The sequence below is a fragment of the Nesoenas mayeri genome (genome assembly GCF_963082525.1).
Source record: "Nesoenas mayeri genome assembly, chromosome: 6".
Classification (NCBI taxonomy): Eukaryota; Metazoa; Chordata; class Aves; order Columbiformes; family Columbidae; genus Nesoenas; species Nesoenas mayeri.
The window spans coordinates 1533163-1558612 of NC_137545.1; the positions used below are offsets into that span (position 1 = coordinate 1533163).

At 45.8% G+C, this 25450-nt stretch overlaps 2 protein-coding genes across 8 annotated transcripts; one reads left to right on the forward strand and one right to left on the reverse strand.

Moving 5' to 3' along the window:
- Positions 1 to 241: 241 nt before the first annotated feature.
- Positions 242 to 17710, reverse strand: LOC308041669 (MOB-like protein phocein). 4 transcript variants are annotated; one of them, XM_080346568.1, is made up of 9 exons: positions 17337 to 17710; positions 15719 to 15883; positions 6354 to 6416; positions 5760 to 5860; positions 4730 to 4772; positions 4406 to 4492; positions 3694 to 3773; positions 3180 to 3291; positions 242 to 2684 (listed from the first exon to the last, which is right to left on the reverse strand). In XM_080346568.1, the coding sequence occupies exons 1-9, from the start codon at positions 17337 to 17339 to the stop codon at positions 2553 to 2555; spliced, it is 786 nt and encodes a 261-aa protein (XP_080202694.1). In that variant the 5' UTR covers positions 17340 to 17710; the 3' UTR covers positions 242 to 2552. The 4 variants fall into 4 exon arrangements, with proteins under 4 accessions (XP_080202694.1, XP_080202691.1, XP_080202692.1 ...); XM_080346565.1 differs by lacking the exons at positions 15719 to 15883; positions 17337 to 17710 and adding an exon at positions 8489 to 8627; XM_080346566.1 differs by lacking the exons at positions 15719 to 15883; positions 17337 to 17710 and adding an exon at positions 8193 to 8476.
- On the forward strand, positions 17698 to 25430 carry HSPD1 (heat shock protein family D (Hsp60) member 1). 4 transcript variants are annotated; one of them, XM_080346560.1, is made up of 12 exons: positions 17698 to 17920; positions 18662 to 18837; positions 20571 to 20823; positions 21087 to 21169; positions 21573 to 21668; positions 21957 to 22050; positions 22432 to 22600; positions 22929 to 23028; positions 23240 to 23485; positions 23827 to 24001; positions 24548 to 24726; positions 24818 to 25429. In XM_080346560.1, the coding sequence occupies exons 2-12, from the start codon at positions 18664 to 18666 to the stop codon at positions 24968 to 24970; spliced, it is 1722 nt and encodes a 573-aa protein (XP_080202686.1). In that variant the 5' UTR covers positions 17698 to 17920; positions 18662 to 18663; the 3' UTR covers positions 24971 to 25429. The 4 variants fall into 4 exon arrangements, with proteins under 4 accessions (XP_080202686.1, XP_080202685.1, XP_080202687.1 ...); XM_080346559.1 differs by having other exon boundaries at positions 17794 to 17920; positions 18606 to 18837; XM_080346561.1 differs by lacking the exon at positions 17698 to 17920 and adding an exon at positions 18382 to 18560 and having other exon boundaries at positions 24818 to 25430.
- The last annotated feature ends 20 nt before the right edge of the window (positions 25431 to 25450 follow it).

Genomic DNA, 25450 nt, shown 5'->3' on the forward strand with positions numbered 1-25450 from the left:
AAGCTGCGTTCAGACTTGATGTGTACAAAAAACCCTCGGGGCTGCAGGCAGACACTTGCTCCTGTCATATAGTTTCACCTATGCGGATTTATCAGGGTACATCTAGCCCAAAAGCACATAGCTTGTATAATGATGTACTGATAGTTTACACAGGAGTGCAAATTAAGAACCACTCAAGCCCTGCGAGAGAACTTCCAGTCCATGAACAAGTAGCTTGAGAAAGTCACTGCGAGACGTTGACAGAAAGGTGCACAGTGATGCTGATGAATGTGATAGGCAATAATGGACAGACTATGCGATAAGCAAAAGTAGTACAAACCTTTAGAGCTATTTCAGTTTATTTTTACGAGGGGAGAAAAAAATGAGAATCACTTACCAAAATAGAGCGGTATGGATAAAGAAACAGTTTAATTTTATATCTTTTTTTTTTTTTTTTACAATATAATTCAAAGACAGTCTTGATTTCCCTATTATATAGAGTCTAAATTAAGCCTGTTAATATTTATTAGACAAATCAATGGTTTGCTTAGGCTGACTGAAGTTTGACGGTACCGTTCAGGCACATGTGTGTACACAGTACTCGTAAACAATAGCAAGGGAAAAATACAAGCAGTGTTTTCACGTAAGTCTTATAGAAAATCAGCTTAGTAGAGCAAGTCAGCTTTACAGTACACGTCTGAATGAGAACGGACAGGATGAAAACTTCCCCAGTTTTGTTTTGAAGTGAAACTCTTAAAGCGTAAAAGAAAAGAGGTTTAAAATGTTAACGCAGTCCTGAGCACCACATCGTTTTCTTCAGTTTAGCAGAAGAAACGTCCTTAGCAACACCAGCTCCCTGGGTTTGCGTGTGTCCCCGGGGCTGTCCCCAGCACACAGCAGAGCTGGGCCCAGCAGCCTGAACAAAGCTAAACACATTTTACTACCTCCAGCCTCCTACCTGCAGTACAAACTTCAAGATGTCTATAAAAATCAAGTTACCTGGTCTCTACGCTGCAAGTTACAGCTCAGCGTAGAGACAGTAACTAAAGCTACTTAGACTAAGACAACATCTCATGCAATTACCCTGCTGACAATTAAATACAATGATAAATATGAGACAAAACGAGCTGCTGAAGAATACAGCTGTTGAAGTACTCTCTTATTTTCTCATTGTTTGAATTCCCCTTGCATACAGGTGGTACAGTTGCTTTTGAGGTGTGCTTGATTCAGAGAAAGAAAAATAGCATTTAAGGCATGTTTAGTATATTATGAAAAAAAGACTCATTAAAAATAGCTGGACTCCCTTCTTTCCATCTAAGTACAACTTAAAAAATGAAGTGTAGGTTACAAAAACGAGCTGAGTGAGCTTATTCTGACCTGCTTACGGAAATACAAGAGGGCCCCTGGTGACCTCAAGAGAGACCCAAGCAGCCAGCTTCTTAAACAGCTGTGCAGAACTGAACACGGGAACACTGCTCGTCCTTTTAGACCTGCGTTCACGTACACTGAGCAGTGCGTCTGCTGTACTCGCCTCTAAAACACTGAATTCTATCCTTCTAGACACAACACAATTAAGCAGCACTCATGGAAATTGTCAGTTATTGCAAATCTGCACCCACAGCCTGAAATAAACATCTGATACAGAACAGAAGCATCAATCCCAATCTTTCTGTCAAAGAATATAATTCAGGTGAATGAAGAAAAACTAATGTATGTTAAAAATATGATTAACTGTTGTGATGAATCAGGTCCAAAATTTCAAGTACTTAGAATATTTTTACTAGGAATACAAGCAAAGACTGTGCGAGTGTGTTATGTAGTGTAACATGAATATTGAGGTGAGGTATAATCCATAAGCTGTTGTCATAATTATGCACAGGTATCAGCCACTGCCGTTCCTGTGGGCTGGAGAACAGCAGGACAGAACCCGTCCCCTGCTCCACACACCTCTGCTGGTCACAAAATACAAGTCTAGAAAGGATGTTAGATGTATAGTGAGAATATACATGTTCAATGGCATCGTGAAATTATCCTTTTGGTATTAGTAATACTATAGATGCTATTAGTATTTGGATATACACATACAGGAATATGCACATCCAAAAGTAAATCTTAAAAAAATAAAAGCTAAATTAGGACTAAGCTACATTGCAAGAAGCTTCCTGCAGAATTCCATCTTTAATGTGAGAACCTTTGAGCTGAGATTTCACCTCGCTACTGCATTTCAGAATGCCTTGCTGTGAAATCTTCATCTCACATCTGCCCACCCAATCTGACACACCTTCAGGATTGTGATTCAATGATTGTTTAGCAGCAATTTTAGAGAACTGTAAATTCTTTTATTAACAGGCATTATAAACAGATACTACTACTTTTATTTAAAAACCATGAGTGCCACGTTGATGAATATACAGCTCATGAATAACTTAAAGTATTTCCCATATTAAAAGGCAGTGCACACAGCATACAAAAAGTATACTAACCAAAGCTATGAGGATACGTGATTGAAGTGTCTAAAATGATATATACAGTACATAATTAATGTTTGTTTCTATTCAGAACTGCCGTTCCCATCATGCCTCGCTCTCCCCTGACACTGAATTCTGCACCTCTTCTTCCAAAATGGGAACAATCAGGTTATCCTTGGACATCAGATTATACTTCATCACAAACTTAGTGAACCGGTGACACAAGAAAGTTTCATTCTGGAGATGAAAAGAGGGGCAGGGGGGAAACAATATATACAGAAGGAATATTTAAAACAATTGAGGAGAACATACTAAAAAAAATACCCTGTTTATATGTAATTGCCTCATTGAATTTACAAGTCTTAGACCTTCTTAACTCTTGCGTAACATATACAACCAGGAACCATATGTACGTAAGCAGCGTTAACTATACCGGCTGCTTGAATACCTTCAGGAATCTTCAAAACAAGATGCACTGGAGTTGTTTGTACACAAACTCTGACCTTTTATCCAAATCCAGGGACACCATAACTGAGTAAACTCATTATATAAATTATTTTTCATATATGTACGTATAATGTAGCATTTCTCATAAACTAATCTACTCTAATCAATAGTTTACCTGAAGGCAGAACTTCTGGTAGGACTACAAGCAAATGTGTAATACAATCACCTCACAGCTCTAACTTCAGTAAATGCCCTTCTTTCAAGATGGAATCTGAAACTACTTACCTCGTATTCATCGAATATCTGCCGGTGATGAAAATAAGCATGTGAAAATATTCTGTAAATCCTTCGGCACACTGATCCTAATTTGGCTACGGAGGATTCCTTTATGCTGACCCTGTAAGCACCAGGAGAAAGGTTACGAAACAGCTCTGCCCAAAGAACCACCAAGAGACATGGTGAGCTGAATTCTGATTGTTCAACCATACTATAAAACAGCATATGAAATTTAGGCTTAAGTGTTGCAGGTACGTGTCTGCAATTGCTGCTTTTTGGAAGGAAAAGCAGTGTGTTGGTGCATACTGTCAGCTCCAGAAAATGCCAAATTATTTGAATAAGGAGGAATTCCTCCTTGGCTTAAAAGTGACAAGTAGCTGGTAGCAACAAGTGGCACGTGCTGCAGCGTTTCTGCTGTTTCCCATAGTCGCCCATAAAAACTGCATCCTGCATTTCCACGGGCTTTGTTCAGTGTTCAGGTGCCGCCCCCTCCCTCCCTCCTCCAAAAAGGAAACATTTTTACCTGCTGGGGAAATATTTATTGCTATTCAGGAGACACGCAGCTCCATCAAGTGTGTGTCTGGTGTAGTCTATAGCAGGACACTACAGAAACAGACATGCACAAGTGCATACGTGACATGGTCAGATAACTTGTTTAAAGACAAACATTATAATTATGTTTCCCGATGCTTTTAGCTTCAGGAGTCATTTTTATTCCTACGTGTTTCACACAGCTTCTCTGAAGATCTAACTACATTTCTTCCTCAATTGAGCCATTTCTTTTCTCTGTTTCACAACCGATGTAAATTATTTCAAGGAAAGTTACTACTGAAATGTGATTATGCACAAGTAGTGAGTTTCATGTCCTTAAATAAAGCTGTATAAAATCCCTACTGGAAGAACACTGAAAGGATGAACATTCCCTCACAGACTTCAGTTGTTTCCCACATAGTCAAGCTGCCAGATTCTTTTACAGCCTAAATTAGCACCTTATCCAAAAACCCAAAGTGCAAAGTCTCTTAATGCTGCAGTAAATAGCAGCTCCATCCCACCTCATCCCCTTCTTTTATAAACCACTACAGAATGGGAAAGAAAGAAACCTCAAGCGATATTCTCAACCTGCAGAAGCCCTCAGTTTGACTAAGAACCCGGCATTAATCGTCTCCCCGTGAACATATGAACTGTGAAATAAAACCCCACGTCAACGGGGTCAGTTTTCCAAAATCCATCCCTACCTCTTTGGGAGTTTTATGAGCTGCACAAAGAAAAATCCATTGTTCAGTTGCTGTCATCTGAGTACATGTGTCTGGGTGACATTCGCTCTGTTAAAACAATTGTTCAGTTACAGAAACCACCCCAAAATGAGCTGATCTTTTCCAATCGCTTTCTCGCCCCATCTTCCCCCAAGAAGGTCTTTAAAACCCTAAAAACCTCTTATATCAAATCACTGCTTAAGGCTACGTGGATACATTGAGAAGAAGTTCTACAAAACTCTGCGTTTTACAATACAAAAGAGTCTCTTCCCTGATACAACATAAAAATATCAAGGAAAGGATTACCTGAAGCTTGACAGCCAGTCCATTGAGCTCCAGGCAGAATTGTCTAGAAGAGTTAGAAGACAACAGCATCAAAACCAACAACTTGTTTTGCTACTGGAAACATCTCATACAAAATGAGGTTATACATTCTGACCTTCACAGATCTCAGGGGTTTTGGAAATGGTTCTTGGGAAGTGGAAAAAACACACCAGGACATGAAAACAACCATACTTAGAGAATACCATCAAATAATTTCAGCTGCTGTCAGTAAACAAATTATATTCTAATTCTTACCTGACAGTAGAGGCTTAACAACTAAATGATTCTTAAAATGTGTCTTTTGCAATTGTACGTATACATTTTCTGCTCTTTCGAGGATTCTCTGCATCTATTTGAACTATTCCAGACCAGGGCAGAGAAAAAGAAAACGGGAGGCAAAAAATCAGGATACATGAATCTAGGGGTAGCTTCAAACTGCTCTTATTCCTGAATTTGATAAAGTTACGCACATGTATAAAACACACTTTTAAGAAAAAAAAAATCAGGACACAAGGATACTAAAGTAACGCCACGGAAAAACAGGATTACCACATATGTATTAACAGGGTGTAAACCTACACTACAACCGAAAAACACTGTCAGGCACAAACTACCCAGGCTGAATGACTTTTTTACACTGTGTGAAACAAAGGACAAAAAGTTGTGTGGTTTTCCCTACAACTAGAAAATGAGCTCTAAGGTGAACTGATGATACTTAGAGGAAGCACTATGGAAATTCATGACTATATTTTAATGTTCAAAACCTGCCAGTACAACTTTTTTTTACAAACATCTTCTTAAAAACCATCAAAAACTAGCTCAGAAGGCATCGTAGAAAGAACAAGGAATTCAGAATATCATTAATACCAAAGTGTAACAACACTGAACAGTAGAAATGCCAAGTTTCATTTGAGTTACTTTTGATCTGTCGTATTCAAAATGTCTCATTACCTCTGTCAATGAGCAAAACTTAGAACTGGGACACCGTGCTGACAAAAAACCGGATTCTCACCTTAAATGTTCATACTTCCATACACCTTCGTCCTGCCCTTCCGGAGGCTCGAGGATCTTGTCGATGTTGGAACAGTCTGCCCTTATGTTTTGCTGAATATACTAGGACAAGGGGGAAGAGAAATCTCGATCTCGTTGCAATTACGGTAAGTATATTTAGGACATCGCATCTTTGAGGGACTTTTTACTTCAGAAGTGATTGAGGGACTAAGAAGTTACAGAGTAGATGGGCAGGGTTAAAAACTGGTATTAAAAACAATGCCAGATCTCAAAAATGCCTTTAATCCATTTGAAAAGGTGAAAGAATGGATAAGTTTTACAGCTTTTTTACAACATCATCTCAAACCAAAAGCCTGCAGGAAAGCCCACCATTTGCTTACATCTGATTTGTTTAAACCAGACATAGGAATTCTAGTTATTTCTGCATGCACAATTAAAAATGACTATTTTTTTAGTATATGTATACTTATGAAACTCACTCCATTGCAGTAATAATTCTAAGCAGATTAAATAGCATACCCTGTTCCCTGCTTTTTTACCAAAATACAAGTTGTGAAACTGAACTTCTAACAACATTTCCCATACGTAAGAATACCTGCTGAACAGCCAACGTACTGTCCATTTCTTCAAAGGACTCATCAGGCCAATTGTAGAAATCCTGTTAAAAAGCAAGTTTAAATCAATTCAACAAAAATAGAGGGGGAGGAAGAAATACGCGCAACCCTCCGTAAGCTTGAACATGCAGGAAAATAGATGTAGGTGTAGTTAATACAATTCCAGGAAGCTACATCTTAACAGAGGCAGCACAGCCTTGGCAAGAACAGGGTAAAATGCGGCTTGCGCTCCTGAAGTCACAATAGTAGAACATCTTGAGATGAATAGTAGAAGATCTCGCTACAACACCTGTTTTTAAATGAAACATTTGCATGCAGCGCCCATTTGACATGTTGGACTGTGGAAGACTGGGGATGAAATGAGGTCTGTAGAAAGCAGCGTTATATAATTATTATCAAATTAAAAATCCCAGCATGTTCTAGTAATAACACATCATCTCTGAACGGAGATAACGTAACGCGGAGCTGGTTGGACTCGGTACCACAGTGCAGTCGGTGATGCTGCATAAGCGGATGGTTATCGGTGCTGGTTATTGGTGGTAAAACCCTCCTGGAGTTTCACCTCTGAGAAGCTGCACTGCAGGGTTCTGCGGCAATTCACCCAGACGTGTGCGCTTCCTTACTTTGCATTTTTCACAGCTAAAATGTAGTGCTACTCCCTCTTTTCTCCAGAGCACAGCAGCCTCCCACAGCCGTCCCAGCACACGCGGTGACTCAATGAAAATGTTCCCACTGCAAAGCTTCGCAATCTGTTCCTGAGCGAACAGTCATCTCTGGAGAAAGGAGTGGATATCCCGTGTTGAAACAGCATTAAGTAATTGTATTTACATACTGGGTAGCTATACCGTGGTGTCATCCAAAAAATTTAACGCTGCCACAAAAAAAATAAGTTGATTGAATCGCTCTATGCAAAATTCTGCGTGAACTTCAGAATATTTGAGAAATCCGGGTGTACGGCCAGCTTGCTGTTTGTGACACCCCAAATGTATCGAACAGCAGGCACACAATGGCTGTTATCGCCTGTTCCCCGGTGTATTACGATGAAACACAATTGCTGCGTTACTGGAATTGTGAAATAAGTCTACAATTATTTTTCAAAGATATTTTTCATAAACTACCGTGTATTCTCATCTTATTTTGGTGTTATGTAACGAACAACAACAGAAAACAAAACCAAACCTTACAGGTGGGATGTCAGCCCCATGTCAGAGATACCAGGATATTAGTCAGAGGTTGCCTTGATTCTATTCAATGGCTGAGCTTACTTTTTGGAAGCTTTTCTTGGTGGCATTTTAGCACCTTAAGGCTACTTGTATTAATGCAATAACTCAAGATTCCTTGGGAAAAAACCCCTAATTCTTGAGTAGAGCATCAATTCCAAGACTTTTGTTATATTGATGCTCAGTTGCTTGGAAAAAGTTAAGGGAATTCCGTTCCGTTTCCTTCACAGATCAGAGGAAAGAGCTGATTTATGGGGTCGCGTAACAATTTTACCTCAGCACGTCATGACGAAGGAGGAAAGAGACGCGTTTTCCTGCAACACCGTGTCATGAAAGGCCTTGCTTTTAGTTTTACGTGCATTTAATCATATTTTTACTTGTCAGCGTGCAAATTTGTTTGATTAAAAGATCACAGAACATTAAGTCTTTGACATAAAAAAGGAAGGGGGGGGGTGGGAGCAGGGAAGTTGTACACAAACCCAAGACTTGAAAACCCACTTGAACCCAAGCTTGAAAAAGGTTAAAAGGATTCTGTTCCGTTTCCTTCAGAGACGAGATGTGGAGAACGAGCTGCTTTGCAGGGTCGTGTGACAATTTTACCTCAGCGCGTTGTGACGAAGGAGGAAAGAGACGCGTTTTCCCACAGCAGTGTCAGACGCTCGGTGTGTTCGCTGTTGGAACGGCAGCGCCCGCCCCGCTCGCCTCCCGCCGCCCCCCGTGCCCAGCCCTGCCGGGAACAAAGCGCCCCGGGAGGGGGCCCGCGGCTCCGGGCCCCGGCAGGCCCGGCGGGCCCCGCGGCGAGGCCCTGAGCGCCAGCCGGGCCCGGCGCCCCGTTGGCGGCGCTGCCCGTCCCCGCCAGCGCTCCGGCCGCGGGCCGCGCGGTGCCGACAGCTCACCTGGGCCTTGGTGCCCGGCCGGTTCCGCCGCAGCACTGCCGTCCCCTCCGCCATGACCATAGTGACAGCGGCGCCAGGACCCGGATGCGGCGGCGCCGGGCGGGGCGGAGGAACGGGCGCGGGCGGGGGGAGGGGGCGGCGCTGGGCGGAACAGCCACGGCGGCTGCGCGGCGGGGGGCGGGAACAGCCGGGGGGCGGGAATTCTCGCGAGAGGAGCCGTGAGGGGGCGGCCTGAGCGGCGAGGTGAGCGGGGCCCTCCTCCTCCTCCTCCTCCTCCTCCTCCTCCTCCTCCTCCTCCTCCTCCTCCTCACACTCCCGAGGGTGTCAGTGGTGGTCCCTGCCGCGTTCAGTAGCCTCAAGTTGCGCCGGGGGAGGTCGAGGTTGGATGTGGGGAACAATTTCTTCCCCAAAGGGCTGTGGGGCATTGAACAGGCTGCCCAGGGCAGTGCTGGAGTCACCATCCGTGGAGGGCTGGACAGACGGACATGAGGGTCTCAGGGACATGGGGCAGTGCTAGATTTATGTTAATGGTTTGGACACGAAGATGCTGCAGGGGGTGGAGCATCTCCCGTGTGAGGAAAGGCTGAGGGAGCTGGGGCTCTGGAGCTGGACAAGAGGACACTGAGGGGGACTCATTCATGGGATCAATATGGAAGGGGGCAGTGTCAGGAGGATGGAGCCAGGCTCTGCTGGTGACAACCAGGGACAGGACAAGCAGCAACAGGTTCAAACTGGAACACAGGAGGTTCCACTTAAAGATGAGAAGAAACTTGTTGGGGTGAGGGTGTCAGAGCCTGGCCCAGGCTGCCCAGGGGGTTGTGGAGTCTCCTTCTGTGCAGACATTCCAACCCGCCTGGACACCTTCCTGTGTAACCTCATCTGGGTGTTCCTGCTCCATGGGGGGATTGCACTGGATGAGCTTCCCAGGGCCCTTCAACCCCTGACATCCTGGGGTTCTGTGATCTCAAGGGTCTCTTCCAACCAAACCAATTCTGTGATTCTGTCCAGGTCACTCAGTGCCTGCCTGAGGAAGCCTGAGTTGCACTGTGAGGCTGGTTTCACAACAACAGGGTTGTAGCAGTGAGCTGAGGTGTCAGCTTTGTGAAGTCTCCAGAGATTAAGGAGCTGACTGGTTGTACAGAAAATGTGTTCTCCAGATTTCACCCCGTTTCATCAGCGCCTGACCGTGTGTGCGCTCCTGCGAGGTCAGTCCTCACTCGCTCTGCATAACAAGTCTCTGTACAACACAACTGTGTCTATGAAATTTTGTACAGTATAAACCATTTGGTACACTGTTAACCATAAATTTAAATTCAAGTCCAGTATTTTAGATATATAGTTGTTAATGCTAAGAAGCATGAATTTTAAAAAAATAAATATTGGGGGGTCTAAATACTTCAGACAAGGTAAATATGAAGCCATTCTAGGTCTTCAAAGGCAGGACTGACAAACTTGCGTGTTTGGTGTGCAGAGGTCACAGACTGCTGTGCTAATGTAACGCACAGCCTGGGTTTCAAGGTTTACTGAGTCACGTATTTACTGTATTTGAGAAGAACACATTAAAAAGGCACTGTTAGCCTATAGTTGGCTGAAAAATGGGTCTGTGTTACAAACAAACAGCCATTTTGGAAGACTAGAGTGGCTCATGTTGTTTCTGCGGGATAAATGAGAAGAAAGTCATGTGGAAGCTGCTCTGTTTCTAGAGAACAGGTGGTAGGAGGGACTATCTGTACTGATAGGTAAGGAGAGGTGAATTGCTTCTGTTGGTGAGCAAGAATGATGGTAGGGATGAGATACCTCCCCTTATGCCATCAGTGAATAAATGGTTGCTGTTGTGTGGTGTTTCCTGACAGGTGGAGAATGCTGGTACCTGATGCTGCCTCTACTTCCACTGCATTACAGCAAATTTTAGGTGTGGTTCCCCCCTCACTCAGTTCATTTGCTCTAAATAACATGTGCTTAAAACCTCTTCCTTCCACCCAATGAGACTTAAGAGTATGTGAAACATTTCTGTATTGAAAAAAATCTCTAATTGAGTTTTCCCATCAGAAAGCAAAGTGCATTTTGAATACTTGTGTTGCTTGGGCAGCGCCATGACCACGATCCAGCCTTGTTCTGCAGGCTAGGTTAGAGCTGCCAGCTGGAGAATGAGAACCAGGTAACGGGGTCACCTCTGACCAGGTTATAGTGACAGCAGGGGCAGCTCCCTTCACGTTACACTGTAACGCGGAGGTGGAATTCCGAACTTTAGGCACCTGAGTTCACTTTGCACTAGTTACTTTTTTACCGCTGGTCAGCATTCCTGCCCCAGAGATGTTGGCTCTTCCAGTCACATGGTGATAACTTATGGTTAACCTATAGCTAAACTTACGGGTAACTTATGGCATAAGGTAAGAAACCATGAAAAAGGTTAATAACATTAGGAGAAATGGGTGCATGAGACAAAAGGGTACTAATGCCCTATTACTTTGTTAGGTCAGCTGTAATCCAACATTAATTTTTTATGAGATTGATATTATAATTAGCCAGACTCAAAATAAAAGCAATTCTAGCTGTTAAACTCCTTTAAAATTCAGCAGCTTGTTTGTTTGTTCTTCTGTCGTCATTTTCAAGGTTTAACTGATATCTCAAGCACAGAGGAGCTGAGGATTTGACATTTCCCTTTGTCCCTGGCTTGTATTTCATGGCCATCTTGCTTGAAAAATGTAAATAAATCTGGCTCTCAGAGAAGGCCGTATCTGTTAGTTCATAATGCAATTGGGTTGCAGGTTTGCAGAAAAAGGAAAGAAATCTGCAAAAATCTTGATGAAGATGTTGAAGTCTGCAGGTGTCCCATGTTGCCCCTTGATAATTAATTTCGTATTCCTGGATGCTGCTCGTTATTCTTGTTTTATTGGATTTTAAGGGCGGGGAGGGGGGTTAAACAAAATCTGATCAACAGTAATTTCACACAGCAAAACGAGCATTTGTGATTGATTCTGTCCTCCCCTATAGCTTCTAGGGGTTATAGAATTTGGCATGTGGTTGTGGACTAAAACCAGTAAGAGCAGAGGGATCACCTTGTCCTTGCTTGCAGCGATAGCCTCATGGGGCAAGAATAAAATGTTCTGTCTGCTCATCAGACGCTCAAGCGTGTCCTCCATTTGATTGTGCCCAGGAATGCTTCCCCCCATCCATAAATTACTTATTTCCATGAAAGTTTTCAGGACAATGTGACTTTTGGTTTCAATCAGTTATGGAAACACTTGTAGATATTGCCACATGAAGTATTTTATTAAATAAGCACAATACCAAGCTGGGGCAAGTATAATAGTAATGGGATGTGTGCTGCTGCTGGGTCACCTGCCCTCAGGTCGCACCCTCATGGACTGTAGTGGCTCCTCATAAACGAGCACTGTAGAAATTATTTGCTGTGAGTGGAGATCCTGTGTAAAATGTTTCTAGAAGATATTATTGAAAGAACTGCTGAAATGCTGGGAGCTGATTCCTCCTGCGCGCTTTTCTCATTGAGATGTGGTCTTGTTTCCTTAAGTAGTTTGCGAATATGTTGAATACCTTCCCCTCTTTGGTACGTGCCTACCCCACAATACCTGCCTTATCACAGAAGATGCAGGCGTGCTTGCTCCTCTGCAGGATAAGGCTTCTCAATGAGCTGGTTTCGTTGCACAACCAATTGTCTTTCCTGATAATTGTTTTGTGACAAGCTTAAGTTTCAGCTGTAAAGTGCACTGCTCTAACTAGTTCCTAAAGTAAAACTACCACAGGGAGGATTTAAAGAAGCAGACCTTCTAAACTAAAACCTGTATTTTCATTTGGCATCTTCCCTGTTAGGAATAGTTAGTGTGAGCTTAACCACCTGCAGGGTGTAACTTCTGCTGTTTTGCCTACAGCTGCAAAGAAGACGGGTGGTAACCAGCAGCTGTGGGGAGCAGGAGCCATTACAGACAAGATTGTCAGGAAGAGCTAATTGGCATCTAGAGAAGAAAGTGGCTCTGGCTCAGCGCTGTGCTGACGTTTCTGTTGGGCACAGGGACCCACAGCTGCCCTGGCAGAAAATACAGACTCTATATGTTTCAGAGTATGTCGAAGCTCAAGTACCTCCCCCCCTGCAGCTACTCAAGCCTTGGAAAATATCCCCAGAATAAAGCCTCTAGTGTATCTGGCAATGCTTGAACATAGCGAGAAAGAACTACTGCTTAATCACTGCTATTAAGGTTTCAGTAGTAATAAGACATATACTGATTTATTTCACATCAGTCTACATCAAAACATTTTAAGGCAGTGCATATTCTTAGACTGCGCTGGATCTATGTATGCATAAATCTATGTATGCGCTGGATCTATGTATGCATAAATCTACGTATGTGCTGGATCTATGTATGCATAAATCTACGTATGTGCTGGATCTATGTATGCATAGATCTATGCACTGGATCTATGTGTGCATACCAACTGAAGGCACCATTAGGAACATGAACAACCTTCAATCCCTTTCCAAGGCAAGATGGGGGGAATTAGAAATATGCAGATTTGATTGCTTCAGCATTACTTAAGTAAACACCTTGCTATTTATAAATGTTGCATTAAGGATAAAGGAAATACAATTTGACTTATCAGCTCTCTACTAAATTCGGGAAAGCTAGAGATCTGGTGTGAAATGATATAGTAATCAGGAAACAAACTTGCTTTAAGATAAATTCTGTCTGATAAACATCTGGAGGGAAGATACTTGTTTGAGTAAGAAAAAGCATTATCATTCCTACCTGCTTCACATCTGACCTGGCTGATTTTGTTGTAGCAGAGGTGTTGCCAACACCCTACTCTTTGCAGCCGGTTGTGGCGGGGGGTTGTGCGCACCCCCCTTGCAGTGTTCCCGTGCCTTAGATTGTGCTGAGACAGAAGTTCAGAAACCCATCTGACCCCAAGATAAAGCTCCATGCACAAGGGAGCGAGCTGAAGTCCCCTTCACCGCTGCAGCTGTGCGGGAACATCTGGAACTTAACTCCCAACTTCATACAAGCTTAAGGAAGATGTCGTACTGTAGTTGAATTGTGATTCAGAGAGATTAGTTCATGGCACAACTGAGACTCGGTTTCACTGAGCAACAGCAGAAACTGAAGCAGAATAGTTTTAGATGTTTATTGTAAAGACCTTTACAATCTCAGTACAGAGAAGGATATAAAATGATGTTGTTTGGAATAATTAAGGCTGGTTGGCAGTTATCTGAATGTCACTGTTCAATGGAATTCAGGCAAGAGCAACTCATTTCTGACTGTACATGTTTTTATTTGTGTTCCATCATTACAGTGAGATCGCAAGTTATTTCAGAGACTCAATGCCTGCTTATTATAAAACAAAGGACATTATTTACATGATGAAAGAAAAATTTCAGCATTTTAGTGGAATGGACAACTGATACTGCAACAAGTTTAGTCCACGTATTTCCCAAGAATGTCACCATCTCTAAACAGGTAGTAGTCCTGCAAAGAAAAGAAACATTAGTAGTGTCACATCAGTTGTTTCGCAAATACGGTCTTGTTCTGAAGTCAGGGCTACCAGTCACAATGTACAGGATCAAAACGAGCTAACCAATGTGAGCTCCACTTCTTCACTCCTTGATTTCTATTTTATTCATAAGATACCTTTTGGGAAATCTACCTAGTTACTGTTTTTAGTAGTACGAGGTGCACGAGCTGTTCGAAGACAATTCTGCAAACTCTCCCTGTCAACAGCGAGGGTACCCCCAGGAATTTCAAAGCCTTTTAAGGGCTCTTTCTTGGCACATGGAGCCACTTTGTCCACCCAGCGAAGGTCAGGCCAGAGATTTCCTTGTTTAGTCCCGTTTGAGCAGGGGTGGAAGGAGCAAGGCAGCTGCTCCCACTTGAATACCAACAACTGCATTTCTTGAATGCTGAGAACCCGATGAAATAACTACAGAATCTATCACTGGCACTGTGACGTTTTGGGAACCGGCTTAATTTGCATTCACGAGGTTGGGAAACCTACCTTATCTTCTAGTACAATCTTAGTGCCACCGTACTCTGGCAGCAAAACCTTTTCACCAACTTTTACGCTCACCGGCTGAATCTCACCGTTCTGAAAGAAAAAGAACAATCCTTAGTCTTTCACAATTTAGGCAGATGTAATGTAAGTCCTCCAGACTACACATAAAGCATTCAGGAACTCACAACAGCGCTGTATTTTCATTGTAGAGTGAAACTAGAATATACAGGTTTACTAGGAAGAGAAGCACAGCAGCTGATTCTCAAGCATTAGTCTCCTGTGATAATTAGGCAGTAGAACTGCAGTGGTTTTCCGAATATCGTTGATTTTCATTTAGTTTTAAGTGTAAATACAACTAAAATGAAGAGGGGAAACTCCATTTCCATATTCTATAACCACGGCTAATTTCTCCACGTGCCACTTAGAAGTACTTTCCTATCTTGGTTACTTTGATCAACTTGTCGCTCTTGCTGCCAAATCAGTTTAGAGATACAGAAATATAATTAAGCTTTATCAGGTATTATAAATACATTATCAGCATGTTAATCAAGTAGCAGCACCATTTCACAACACAAAGCTTTAAGAAGCAGATACTGACACAAACCAGCATGATACGTATGGAGGGGCTCATGGTAAAGAAAAAGCCTGAGTCAACATGCCCAAGTTGAAATTTAACCTGTTTTCCACTATCACTACTAACTGAACACTAGTGTGGTGGGGAAAAAAACCCACTGTCTTTTTTGTGACATCAGGACTGCCTGTTTTTATGAGCCCAGATGCATATTCAACATATAAAATTAACTCACTTTGATTCCTCATTTTCTTTTGTCCCGTAAGCTTAATCCTTATGGACAATGGTATTTTGCACAGCACACGACAGTGAGTGACACCACCTGGGATGACACCCGGCGTGCACGTCACCAAAATGTAGGCAAGTAATCGTGTTAACACAAAAAGCTCATGGTCCTTCCAGATTTTGGCTAAGTGATGAAACAAGATATCCCCCAAAACATTATTTAGGTATTTAAAACTGAAAAAACAACCACCCACCAAGACCACAAACAAAAAAACCCCACGCCAATACTGTTTAAAGCTGCTTATAAAGATCAATAAATAATATAGATTTTTAAATGGCATGTATTTTCTACTTTACAAATGATGAGAATATTCCAGCCACCGCCACACCATTACGAATTGTACCCAGACAAAACGCTTGAGGATATTCACCTTCCCTCTGGCTCCCGATCCAACCGCTACTACTGTCGCCTGGAGCACCTTCCCCTGGGCTTTCTCTGGAATCATGATGCCTCCCTTGGTGACGGTCTCGGCCGCGCAGCGTTCCACCAGAACGCGGTCGAAGAGGGGAAGAAACTTCCTGAATGCTTTCCCTGCCTGTGGAAAGAGTTGGACGTTGTAACAAGAAGAACATTTCAACAAGACTGCAATTACAGATTTAAAACAGCAGGCAGAGCAGCCTCCTCCTCTGGCTGATCCCAGTCCCTTCATTACTATAGTTCGGCGAACAGTATTTTTGATGATATGTTATTATCTATGCAGCTCACAAGCAGATGTAGCAATGATCAAGGACCTCTTGGGACAGCTGCGTTTTTACTAGTGGAGTGTTTTGCTGTAAAGCGGCAGCAGCCTGGCCAGGAACCCTATATCAGTCTTTTTTGGGTGCTTTCAAAGCCTGGCATTTCACACCATGGCGCACAGCTCCTGCACTCTGACGCAAGAACGCTGTTACTTGTGCTGCTTTCTATAGACTGCGACTCTATATGAAACTTTAGGTTTAAATCCCTAAATATAAGGAGGTTGGTCTACTTTGCTTCAATTCAACCCTATTTAAGGGTTATGGGGGTTTGTATGTGTTTTTTGAATTTATTTTGGGTTTTTAATTCAATTACTGACTGTTTCTAGCTGCGTTTCAGCACCAGCAGCGTGTCTACCTGCCGGGTGCCAGAATCCCGAGGTGCAGAGGTCAGGAACTGCCTTGATTCCCCTGGACGGCCGTGGCCACCTGCCAAGCCACATGGAGCCAGCGCTCGCCGAACGCGCTGGAAACGCGGGCCTGGCGCCCACCTGCCCTTTCCCGACACCCACCGGTGCGCACGGACTCGGAACTGAGGGAACGCAAAGCTGCAGCAGCAACAGCGCAAGGAAGATGCGTCCACCAGACTAACGTTACTACCGCAATGATGGAAAACAAGAGGAAACGGCTGCCAATTCCCATCGTTTTTATGCTGCAAAGATAACAGCTCTGATCATCTTTTTTTAAATTGTGTTTTAGAGAGGTGCTGTGTGGTCAGCAGAAATAAGCGGACAGAGTTATGAGAGCGGCGTTTCAGAATAAGTTATAGGAAACGCTATTTCCGCACGCCCGCAGGACCGCAGGAGCGTCCGTGCCCGCACAAGGGCGGCTCCGCCGGCCGCCCCGTGAGGTCCCCGCAGCGCAATCAGAGTCCAGAGAACGGGCGGTCGCGGCCGCACCACGAGCGGTTTGTCCGCCCGCCCCGCGCCGTGCGGAACCCGGAGCCCCCGCGGCCGCCCCCGCCGCGGCCCGGCGATACCGCCCGTGCCAAGGACTGCGCGACCTTGCGGCGGAACCGGGCCGCTGCGGGCACGGAGCGATCGCTCCCGGCCCCGGTGGGGATGCCGAGCGCGGAGCCGCTGCGGCCGCGGGCCCGTCCCGTCCCTCCCTCCCGCCCTCCTCCCCACGGCGCACCGTGCGCGCCAGCGGGCGGGTAAGGGGCCCCGGCTGCAAGGCGGCCGCGGCCGAGGAGCGTGCCCGCCGGGCCCCGCGGGGAGCGCCGCCAGCGGCGGGCTCAGCGCCCCGGGCACTCACCATGACGCCGCCGCGCTCCCGCCACCGAGTGCCCGGGCCGCCGCGCCACACGTGAGAAAGGTCAGCGGCTGCGCATGCGCGGCCCGCCCCGGGGCGGAGCGCCGCCCCCCGCCGCGGCCCCGCTCCGCTTCAATTCCGCAGCGGATTTTTTCGCTCTCCGGCCCCGTCCCGTGTCCGGGGGGCGCGGGGGGTCCCGCCGGCACCGCGCCCCGCGCTGCGCAGCGCCCGCCGGCCCCCGCGGCCCGGCCCCGCCCGGAAGTGAGCTCAGCTCAACTTTGACCTCTGGCGAGCATGAGCGTTCCAGAAGGTTCTGGAATTGGCGGGCCCCGGAACCTGAGTGGCTCATGCCGGAGCTCACCGCGCATGCGCGCAGCGCGCCCGTTGCCCCGGCGCGGCGGGCGGGGCCGGGCGGCTATGCCGGTTCCCGGGCCGGGCGGCGCGGGGCCGCACATGGGCCGCTGGCTGGCGGGGGCGGGGCCCAGGCGGTGAGTGCCCAGCGCCTTCCCGCCGCCGCGCGCAGACCCGCCCGCTCAGCCGCGAGTCCAGACGGCGGAGGCGCCCGCAGCTGCTCCCGCTCCCCGCAGGTGAGCTCGGCCCGGCCCGCCCGTCGCCCCGCGGCGGCCGTTACCGCTGCGGGTGCCCGCGCGGGGAGCGGCCGGGTCCGCGCGGGGCGCGCGGTTAACGGCCGCCGGCGGGCAGCGCGGCCCGTGGGGCGGGGACCCCGCAGCCCCGCGGTCCGGGCGGCGCGGGCGGGCCCGGTGCAGCGCGGCGGGGCGGGCGGCAGGGGGCGAGCGGCCCTTGACCTTGCTGAGCGCGTCCTGCGCCGGGGACACGCGGCCGCAGGCCCCGCGGCGCCCGGGAGCGGAGCGGCGGCTGCTGGCGGAGCGGCGGCTGCTGGCGGAGCGGCGGCTGCTGGCGGAGCGGCGGCTGCCGGCGGAGCGGCGGCTGCCGGCGGAGCGGCGGCTGCCGGCGGAGCGGCGGCTGCCGGCGGAGCGGCGGCTGCCGGCGGAGCGGCGGCTGCCGGCGGAGCGGCGGCTGCCGGCGGAGCGGCGGCTGCCGGCGGAGCGGCGGCTGCCGGCGGAGCGGCGGCTGCTGGCGGAGCGGCGGCTGCCGGCGGGCCCGCCCGGCGGGGTCGGTGCGGAGCCGCTGCAGCCCCGGCCGCGCTCCGCCGCCCCGCCGCTTGCCATCGTTCACATCAACCCGCCGGAAAACTACAAGTCCCCGGTCACTTGCTTTGTCTCCTGAACCCTCCCCCCTCTCTCACCGCAGGACTAACTGTGCAGAGCCGTAACGCTGCTGTTTCCCTGCGTCCGTTTCTCCCGCAGACATGCTCCGTTTGCCCGCAGTGCTGCGCCAGGCCAGGCCGCTGTCCAGAGCGCTGGCCCCGCACCTCACACGTGCGTACGCCAAGGATGTGAAGTTCGGGGCGGACGCCAGAGCGCTCATGCTGCAAGGAGTGGATCTTCTAGCAGATGCTGTAGCCGTCACCATGGGGCCAAAGGTAATGAGTTACATTCATTGCTTGCAGCGGGAACCGGTTGTTAGTTTTGCTGCGGATCTGTAATGGCCAGTGCTGCAAGCGGCCATGTTCTTGTTTGTGTCATCTCAGCCATGACAATAAGCACATGCAGTGAAGTAAAAAGGATTAGCTCACTGAAAGATGCACAGTGTTTGTTTAAACACTTTGAAGGTGAAGGGGATGTGTGTAATGGGTTACAGTGGCTTAGCTCATAGCCACAATGCACTAGATCATTTAACTATTTACATTATGAAGTGGGTTAATTAGCATGTTTGTTTTGTTTTGGGTTTTTTTTAACAAATTACAGTTTATATTTTATTATTAACAAGGTGAAAGAAACATTGCAAGTGTCCTGTTGAGTTTTCAGTTGGCTGGTGTGAATGTTCCCAGTGCCATTCAGCAGTGTTGGTTATAGAACAGAATATAGCGTATGATGCCCTGGAAGTTCTCAGTCTATTCTGCACAGTCATGCAACACACAGTAAGGCTTGAAATGAGGTTTCTTTGGAAGGAGCGACACTGTTCTTTGGGCTCATAGGAGTATCTGTCCCATACAATAACAGCATACGTATGGTAGTTCTTCTCGAGGCTGCCTGGCCTCTGTTAAATTAATTCGTGTATTTCTTGCACATTTTTGTGCTCTCCTAGTCAAAGGCAAACGTGCCATAAGCTGAGCAAATGAAGGTTAAGTGATGTGAGCAAGCTGTGGCTGCTTTCCATAAAGGAACAAAGTTTAAGTGTAGTCAGTTAATTTAACTCGTTTTTTTTCCTGGATCTGGCTACTTTGTGAATGCCTAAGCGTAGTTCTAATGGCCTGGTTAAAGGTCGGTTCTTCATGCAACTTGGTGTAACCTTGGGGGCTTTGTTCCGGTGCTCTCCCTTGGTGTGCTGTTCTGCGCGTCTTTGTGGAGTTGTAGGGGTTGTGCTGTGACACCTCACTCTGTTCCCAGCTTTTTGAAGAAATGCCGCTCTGGGGAGGAATGTCCCTCTGGCATTGTTCTGTATTTAAAGAAACGTGGCTTGTGGTCTTGCACAATCTTTTGATGCTGCTGCCAACACGGTGATTGCTTTGTCAGAACTAGATTATGCGGGTGCTTGGGTTCTTGATACATAGGCCCCTTTCAAATGCACGTATGTTTTCAGAAACACAGACAAAAAGTGTTTAAGACATTCAATGTGATCAGATATAAGAAGATTTTGTTGTGTTGCTGTCCAAACAAACACTTGGAATCAGACCACGTTAAAATATAGAATAAAATAAGGCAAAACAAGGAGAGGCGACAGGAGGAGCTTAGCAGGATTTTCCAGAGAGTCTTTGCTTTGCTTTTAGATTTGGGAGAAGTGCAGGTCAAAATGAAGCAGCAGTAAGAAGTCAGATGCTGCATTATTTTGGCACAATTGTTTTATAGCCCGGAGTTAGAATTACGTAAGCTCTCTGACAAGTTCAACATCAGTAGCCGAAGCTCCCGCCCCAGCGCAGCCCCAGCTTCTGAGTCTGTCTTAATAAGAAAATATAAAACCTCCGAGGCATTTTTGAAGTTCTGCGCAAGGTTGGTGACGTGTGCGCTGGCAGGAAGGTCCCAGGTGCAAGCTGGATGCAGGGGGATGTTTCTGCTCAGCTGTGGCTGCTGAAAAGGGGTTTAATCTTCAGTTGAACTTCTACAGGAACGTGCTGTGGATTATGTGGCTTTGATTTAATATTCTTTGTCACCCTAGGGAAGAACAGTTATTATCGAACAAAGCTGGGGGAGTCCCAAGGTGACAAAAGATGGGGTGACAGTAGCAAAGGCAATTGATTTAAAGGACAAATACAAAAATATCGGCGCCAAGTTAGTTCAAGACGTTGCCAACAACACAAATGAAGAGGCGGGAGATGGTACCACCACGGCGACGGTGCTTGCACGGGCTATTGCCAAGGAAGGCTTCGAGAAGATCAGCAAAGGAGCTAATCCAGTTGAAATCAGGAGGGGTAAATGCTTTTACCTTCTTTTTAATGTTCAAATTTTATTGTCTTTTCATACCCCAAATTTGACAGGTTTCTTGAATAAGTTGCCTTCTCTTGAAGAGCCATGTAAAGCTTTATATGCCAGGACCTTGGTCTTGAACGTGCAAACTTGATGCATTTTTGCAGTGTTGACTTTGGTTTGAAACTGAACCTGGGTGGTTTGTTTTGTTCTTTTCTGTGCTGTTTACCTTGCTTTGATCACTCACAAGTATTATGTTCGTCTTTAGGAGTGATGCTTGCAGTTGATACTATTATAGCTGAACTGAAGAAGCTGTCGAAACCTGTTACAACTCCAGAAGAAATTGCACAGGTTAGAAAACAATTAAACCAACCTTACATAGCTGTTCTTTAGAAAAAGGCTTGGGAAGTCAGGTTTAATGGAGCTGTATTGTAGGTGTATGACACCTGAGTATTTATACTGAGTATATATCAAGATTCAGGGTATGTTTCATTGAATGCTCTTCATCTTAAGTTATTTAAAAGTCCCAGCGTTGTGCCTTCAGCTGCACTACGGGAAGTTAGCACAGAAGTAGATGGTTCTTCTCAAGTTTCATTTGGAAATGTGGTCTTAAGACACAAATGTATGTACTTGTGAAGCCCTGCCAAGAGCAAGGCTGCGGTTTTGGATGGGAGGGGGTTATTCTGGTTTTCTTGCTAGTGAGGAAACAAATCACTTGTGTTATGACATGGTATTAAATGGCACGCTCTTTCAGGTTGCCACGATATCAGCAAACGGAGATCAAGAAATTGGGAATATAATCTCGGATGCAATGAAGAAAGTTGGGCGAAAGGGTGTAATCACTGTGAAGGTAAGAACTGGCCAACACGCAGACCAGGCGTGAGGCTCTTCCGCAGCCAGGACTGGCGTTCGTGATGCTGCTGCTCACATACAGTATCGTGCTGTGATTCCTCCCTCCAGAGCTCCTTTTGATCAGGGATCGATCGCTGTCCCCTCTTAGAATCCTTTTATTTCGGACAGGAAGTGCATAAAACTGATAACATGCTTCAGAGCCTTTCATTCTGTTGTGTGTAGCATGTATTTGTGCCTTTGGTAGTAAACAAGGATCTTTAATGCAGACTTTCTTGCATCTAAACAGGATGGAAAAACTCTAAATGATGAATTGGAAATCATTGAGGGGATGAAATTTGACAGAGGGTACATCTCTCCATATTTTATTAACACAACCAAAGGTGAGTTACCAGTAACTCATGTCATATACCTCACATTGGCTTGTATAAGTTAGAAATAATGGTACCTGTGGCAAAGGTTTCACAATCTGTCATACGGTGACACCAGGAGAGCAGCGGGTCCTTATCTCAGGAAAAACTTGAGGTTTGTGGGTTGGTTGTGTGGGTTTTTCGGTGTCCATGCTGCCATCAAGCTGCTTCTGCCACACTCCACTACAAAGTACAATTGAAAGTGGAGTCTTGGAGAAAACAATTTGTGTCTCGTCTTTTTTTAAATGCCCTTGAAAAGTGGTAACAGTTGCTCCGAAGTAGTTCCTTGGGTTTAAGAGAACGCTTGATATGTTGTTGCAATCGGGTTGTTCAGATAAGGCGTTGTTTCTGCAGGGCAGAAATGTGAATTCCAAGACGCTTACGTTTTAATCAGCGAAAAGAAAATTTCTAGTGTACAGTCCATAGTTCCAGCTCTCGAAATTGCCAATTCTCACCGCAAACCTTTGGTCATCATTGCTGAAGATGTTGATGGAGAAGCTCTCAGCACTCTAGTCTTGAACAGGTGAGGCTTGAAATCCATACTTGGAAAGAAATAACTGCTGCTTTTTGTGTGTGTGTATTCATCCTTCGAAAGGAATGCACACAAAAGCCTGTATTTGAATTTGCTGTATTGTCCTCTTAGCCACACCAAAGAAACAGCAACTTTTATAGAGTTGCATCAGTTCAGACAGAATTTCAGTGGTTTCCTACCTTTTTGAGTAAAACCAGTGCGGTTCATGAAGGTCTCTTTATTTAGTTGGTAGAGCTGTACTGAAATAGCTGGTTTTTAGCAATTAGACTCATTCTCTGAACACACGTGGAATATTGCTCTCTTCGTTTCTTCTCTTCAGACTGAAGGTTGGTCTTCAGGTTGTTGCTGTAAAAGCACCAGGTTTTGGTGACAACAGGAAAAACCAGCTTAAGGACATGGCCATTGCTACTGGTGGTGTTGTAAGTAATGATTTTTAATTGGAGTTTTGCTCTAAGAAATGCTAATGGTATTAAAGAAGGAAAAGAATATGTATTTTTAAGTCTATGTCTTGGATTTGCTGTGTTCAGGCTGGGTCTTGTTCTTTCAAAAATGCATATACACAAAAATTCATATACACACTTCAAATATGGAGCAGCTGAGAATTCCAACTTCTCACATGATTTGTTGTAGGTGTTTGGAGAAGAGGGTTTGAGCCTGAACGTGGAAGATATTCAGCCTCATGACTTCGGCAAAGTTGGAGAGGTCATTGTGACCAAAGACGACACCATGCTTCTGAAGGGGAAGGGCGAAAAGGCTCAGATTGAAAAACGCATTCAAGAAATCATTGAGCAGCTCGAAGTCACCACAAGCGACTATGAAAAAGAGAAACTGAACGAGCGATTGGCCAAGCTCTCTGACGGAGTAGCAGTGTTGAAGGTAAGGAGTTAAACTTGGGAAAGGGCCGGTATCATTCCTTTATCGCTAATCTGAGTTACTGCTGCGTGGTCGTCTTATCATCTTAGCAGCTGATTCAGATCAGGAATTTGGCTTCTTGCAGCGTTACACCTTGGTATTAAAAACTTGATGAAATAATCAACTAAAACCATGTTTAAGCCTCTTGAGTGCAAAAGAACAGTGCTGGTATGGAGAGCACAGCTTTGCTTCCTGGCTGTTTTGGGTTAGGCTTGAGTTTGCTGTTGAATTTTGCGCAGCACAGCCAGCAGTGCTCTTGCGTGGGCTCCCTGTGCAGACCTTGACCATGGTCTGTTTTGTTGTAGGTTGGCGGCACGAGTGACGTTGAAGTGAACGAGAAGAAAGACCGAGTGACGGACGCCCTGAACGCGACCCGCGCTGCTGTGGAGGAGGGCATCGTCCCGGGCGGCGGCTGCGCCTTGCTTCGCTGCATTCCAGCATTAGATGCCTTAACTCCGGCCAACGAAGATCAGAAAATTGGTGAGTAAATTACTCAAATAGACTTTGCTTCTGTCCTGAGGCTTTTAACTACAGATTGCCTGCAGTGCGTTTTTTAGCCACTTAATCTTCACAACCTCGTATCCCAAGGGTCTGGCAGTCTCTGCTTTACAGTGGGAAGGAGCTTTCACTTGGATGTGAAAGCACCAACAAAACATAAAGCAGCAGTGCCCCCTGCAAAGAATCGCCAGCCACGAGAGGAAGAGCTGACTGTTAAACCATTGCAGACGGGCAGGACATCTAAGAATGCTTGAGATTGTGTGGCACATCAAACGGGAGCAGGCTTTGTGCTGTTACAGTAATAATGTTCCTTACCACCTTTTGCAAAAGTGTGAACGGCCTGCAATGATTTCATTTGTTGACAAACACCAAGTAGCAGAGAACATTTTTTCCCTGGGACTCATAAAAAGAGCTTATGTTCTTGCTCAGAGGATTTTCCCTTTTTGTATTGATCTCCAGCGCGATTCCATGCCTTGGCAATAGGAGCACCGTATATAATGTGTAACTCTAAACATCCTTTTCTTACAGGTATTGAAATAATAAAGAGAACACTGAAAATCCCAGCAATGACTATTGCAAAGAATGCAGGTGTTGAAGGATCATTAATAGTTGAAAAAATCCTGCAGAGTCCAGCAGAAGTTGGCTACGATGCAATGCTTGGGGACTTTGTAAATATGGTAGAAAAAGGAATCATTGACCCCACGAAGGTAACCTAAAATAGTCTGAATTCTCAGCTTTCCTTCTTCCCGGCTCATGTGATAGTCAGCAGGCATTAAGTTGTTTCTTTGCTATTTTTAGGTGGTGAGAACCGCTCTGATGGACGCTGCGGGTGTTGCGTCTCTCCTATCCACGGCAGAAGCGGTGGTGACCGAAACTCCTAAGGAAGAGAAGGAGGCGGCGATGGGAGGAATGGGTGGGATGGGCGGAGGGATGGGAGGGGGCATGTTCTAATTCCTGGGCCAGGGACGCATCATGAGCTGTGCTGTGAGACTGACAGTTCCGACTTCAAAACCTTCAGCTGTCAGTGCAAGAGGGTGGATAGTGACTGAAGTGAGGCTGGTGTTTAAAAGAATCACTGTAACCGTCAGTTACTGGATTTCATTTAACACACACGTAATTGTTTACAGTCATTGTCCATGCCTACAGATAATTTATTTTGTATTTTTTTGAATAAAGACATTTGTACATTCCTGATAACTGGGTGCAAGATCCATCTACCCAAGGTCCTGATTTAATTAAGGCACTTGATATTCTGTTTCAGAATTCATTGGTGCTTGCCAGTACTAGGAAGAACTTGGAAGCCACTGTGCGTGAGACTAGACAATGTGTACAAAGTAGGCAACAATACAGTTATGTGACCTTTATGTAATAAAACAAACTGCTCAAAAGTTACAAAATGTATCACCTTATTCATCTGCACACAAAGCCATA

Bases quoted from the DNA above. Each gene is read 5' to 3' on its own strand.
- LOC308041669 (XM_080346568.1), bottom strand. The intron at 3,774-4,405 runs GTAGGGATGGAT...CTGTTTCTGTAG, and splicing joins CTCATAAAACTCCCAAAGAG to TGTCCTGCTATAGACTACAC. The intron at 3,292-3,693 runs GTAAAAATGTTT...TGGTGCTTACAG, and splicing joins AATAAATATTTCCCCAGCAG to GGTCAGCATAAAGGAATCCT.
- HSPD1 (XM_080346560.1), top strand. From the start codon at position 18,664: ATGCTCCGTTTGCCCGCAGTGCTGCGCCAGGCCAGGCCGCTGTCCAGA. The intron at 21,669-21,956 runs GTAAGAACTGGC...GCATCTAAACAG, and splicing joins AGGGTGTAATCACTGTGAAG to GATGGAAAAACTCTAAATGA. The intron at 23,029-23,239 runs GTAAGTAATGAT...GATTTGTTGTAG, and splicing joins CCATTGCTACTGGTGGTGTT to GTGTTTGGAGAAGAGGGTTT.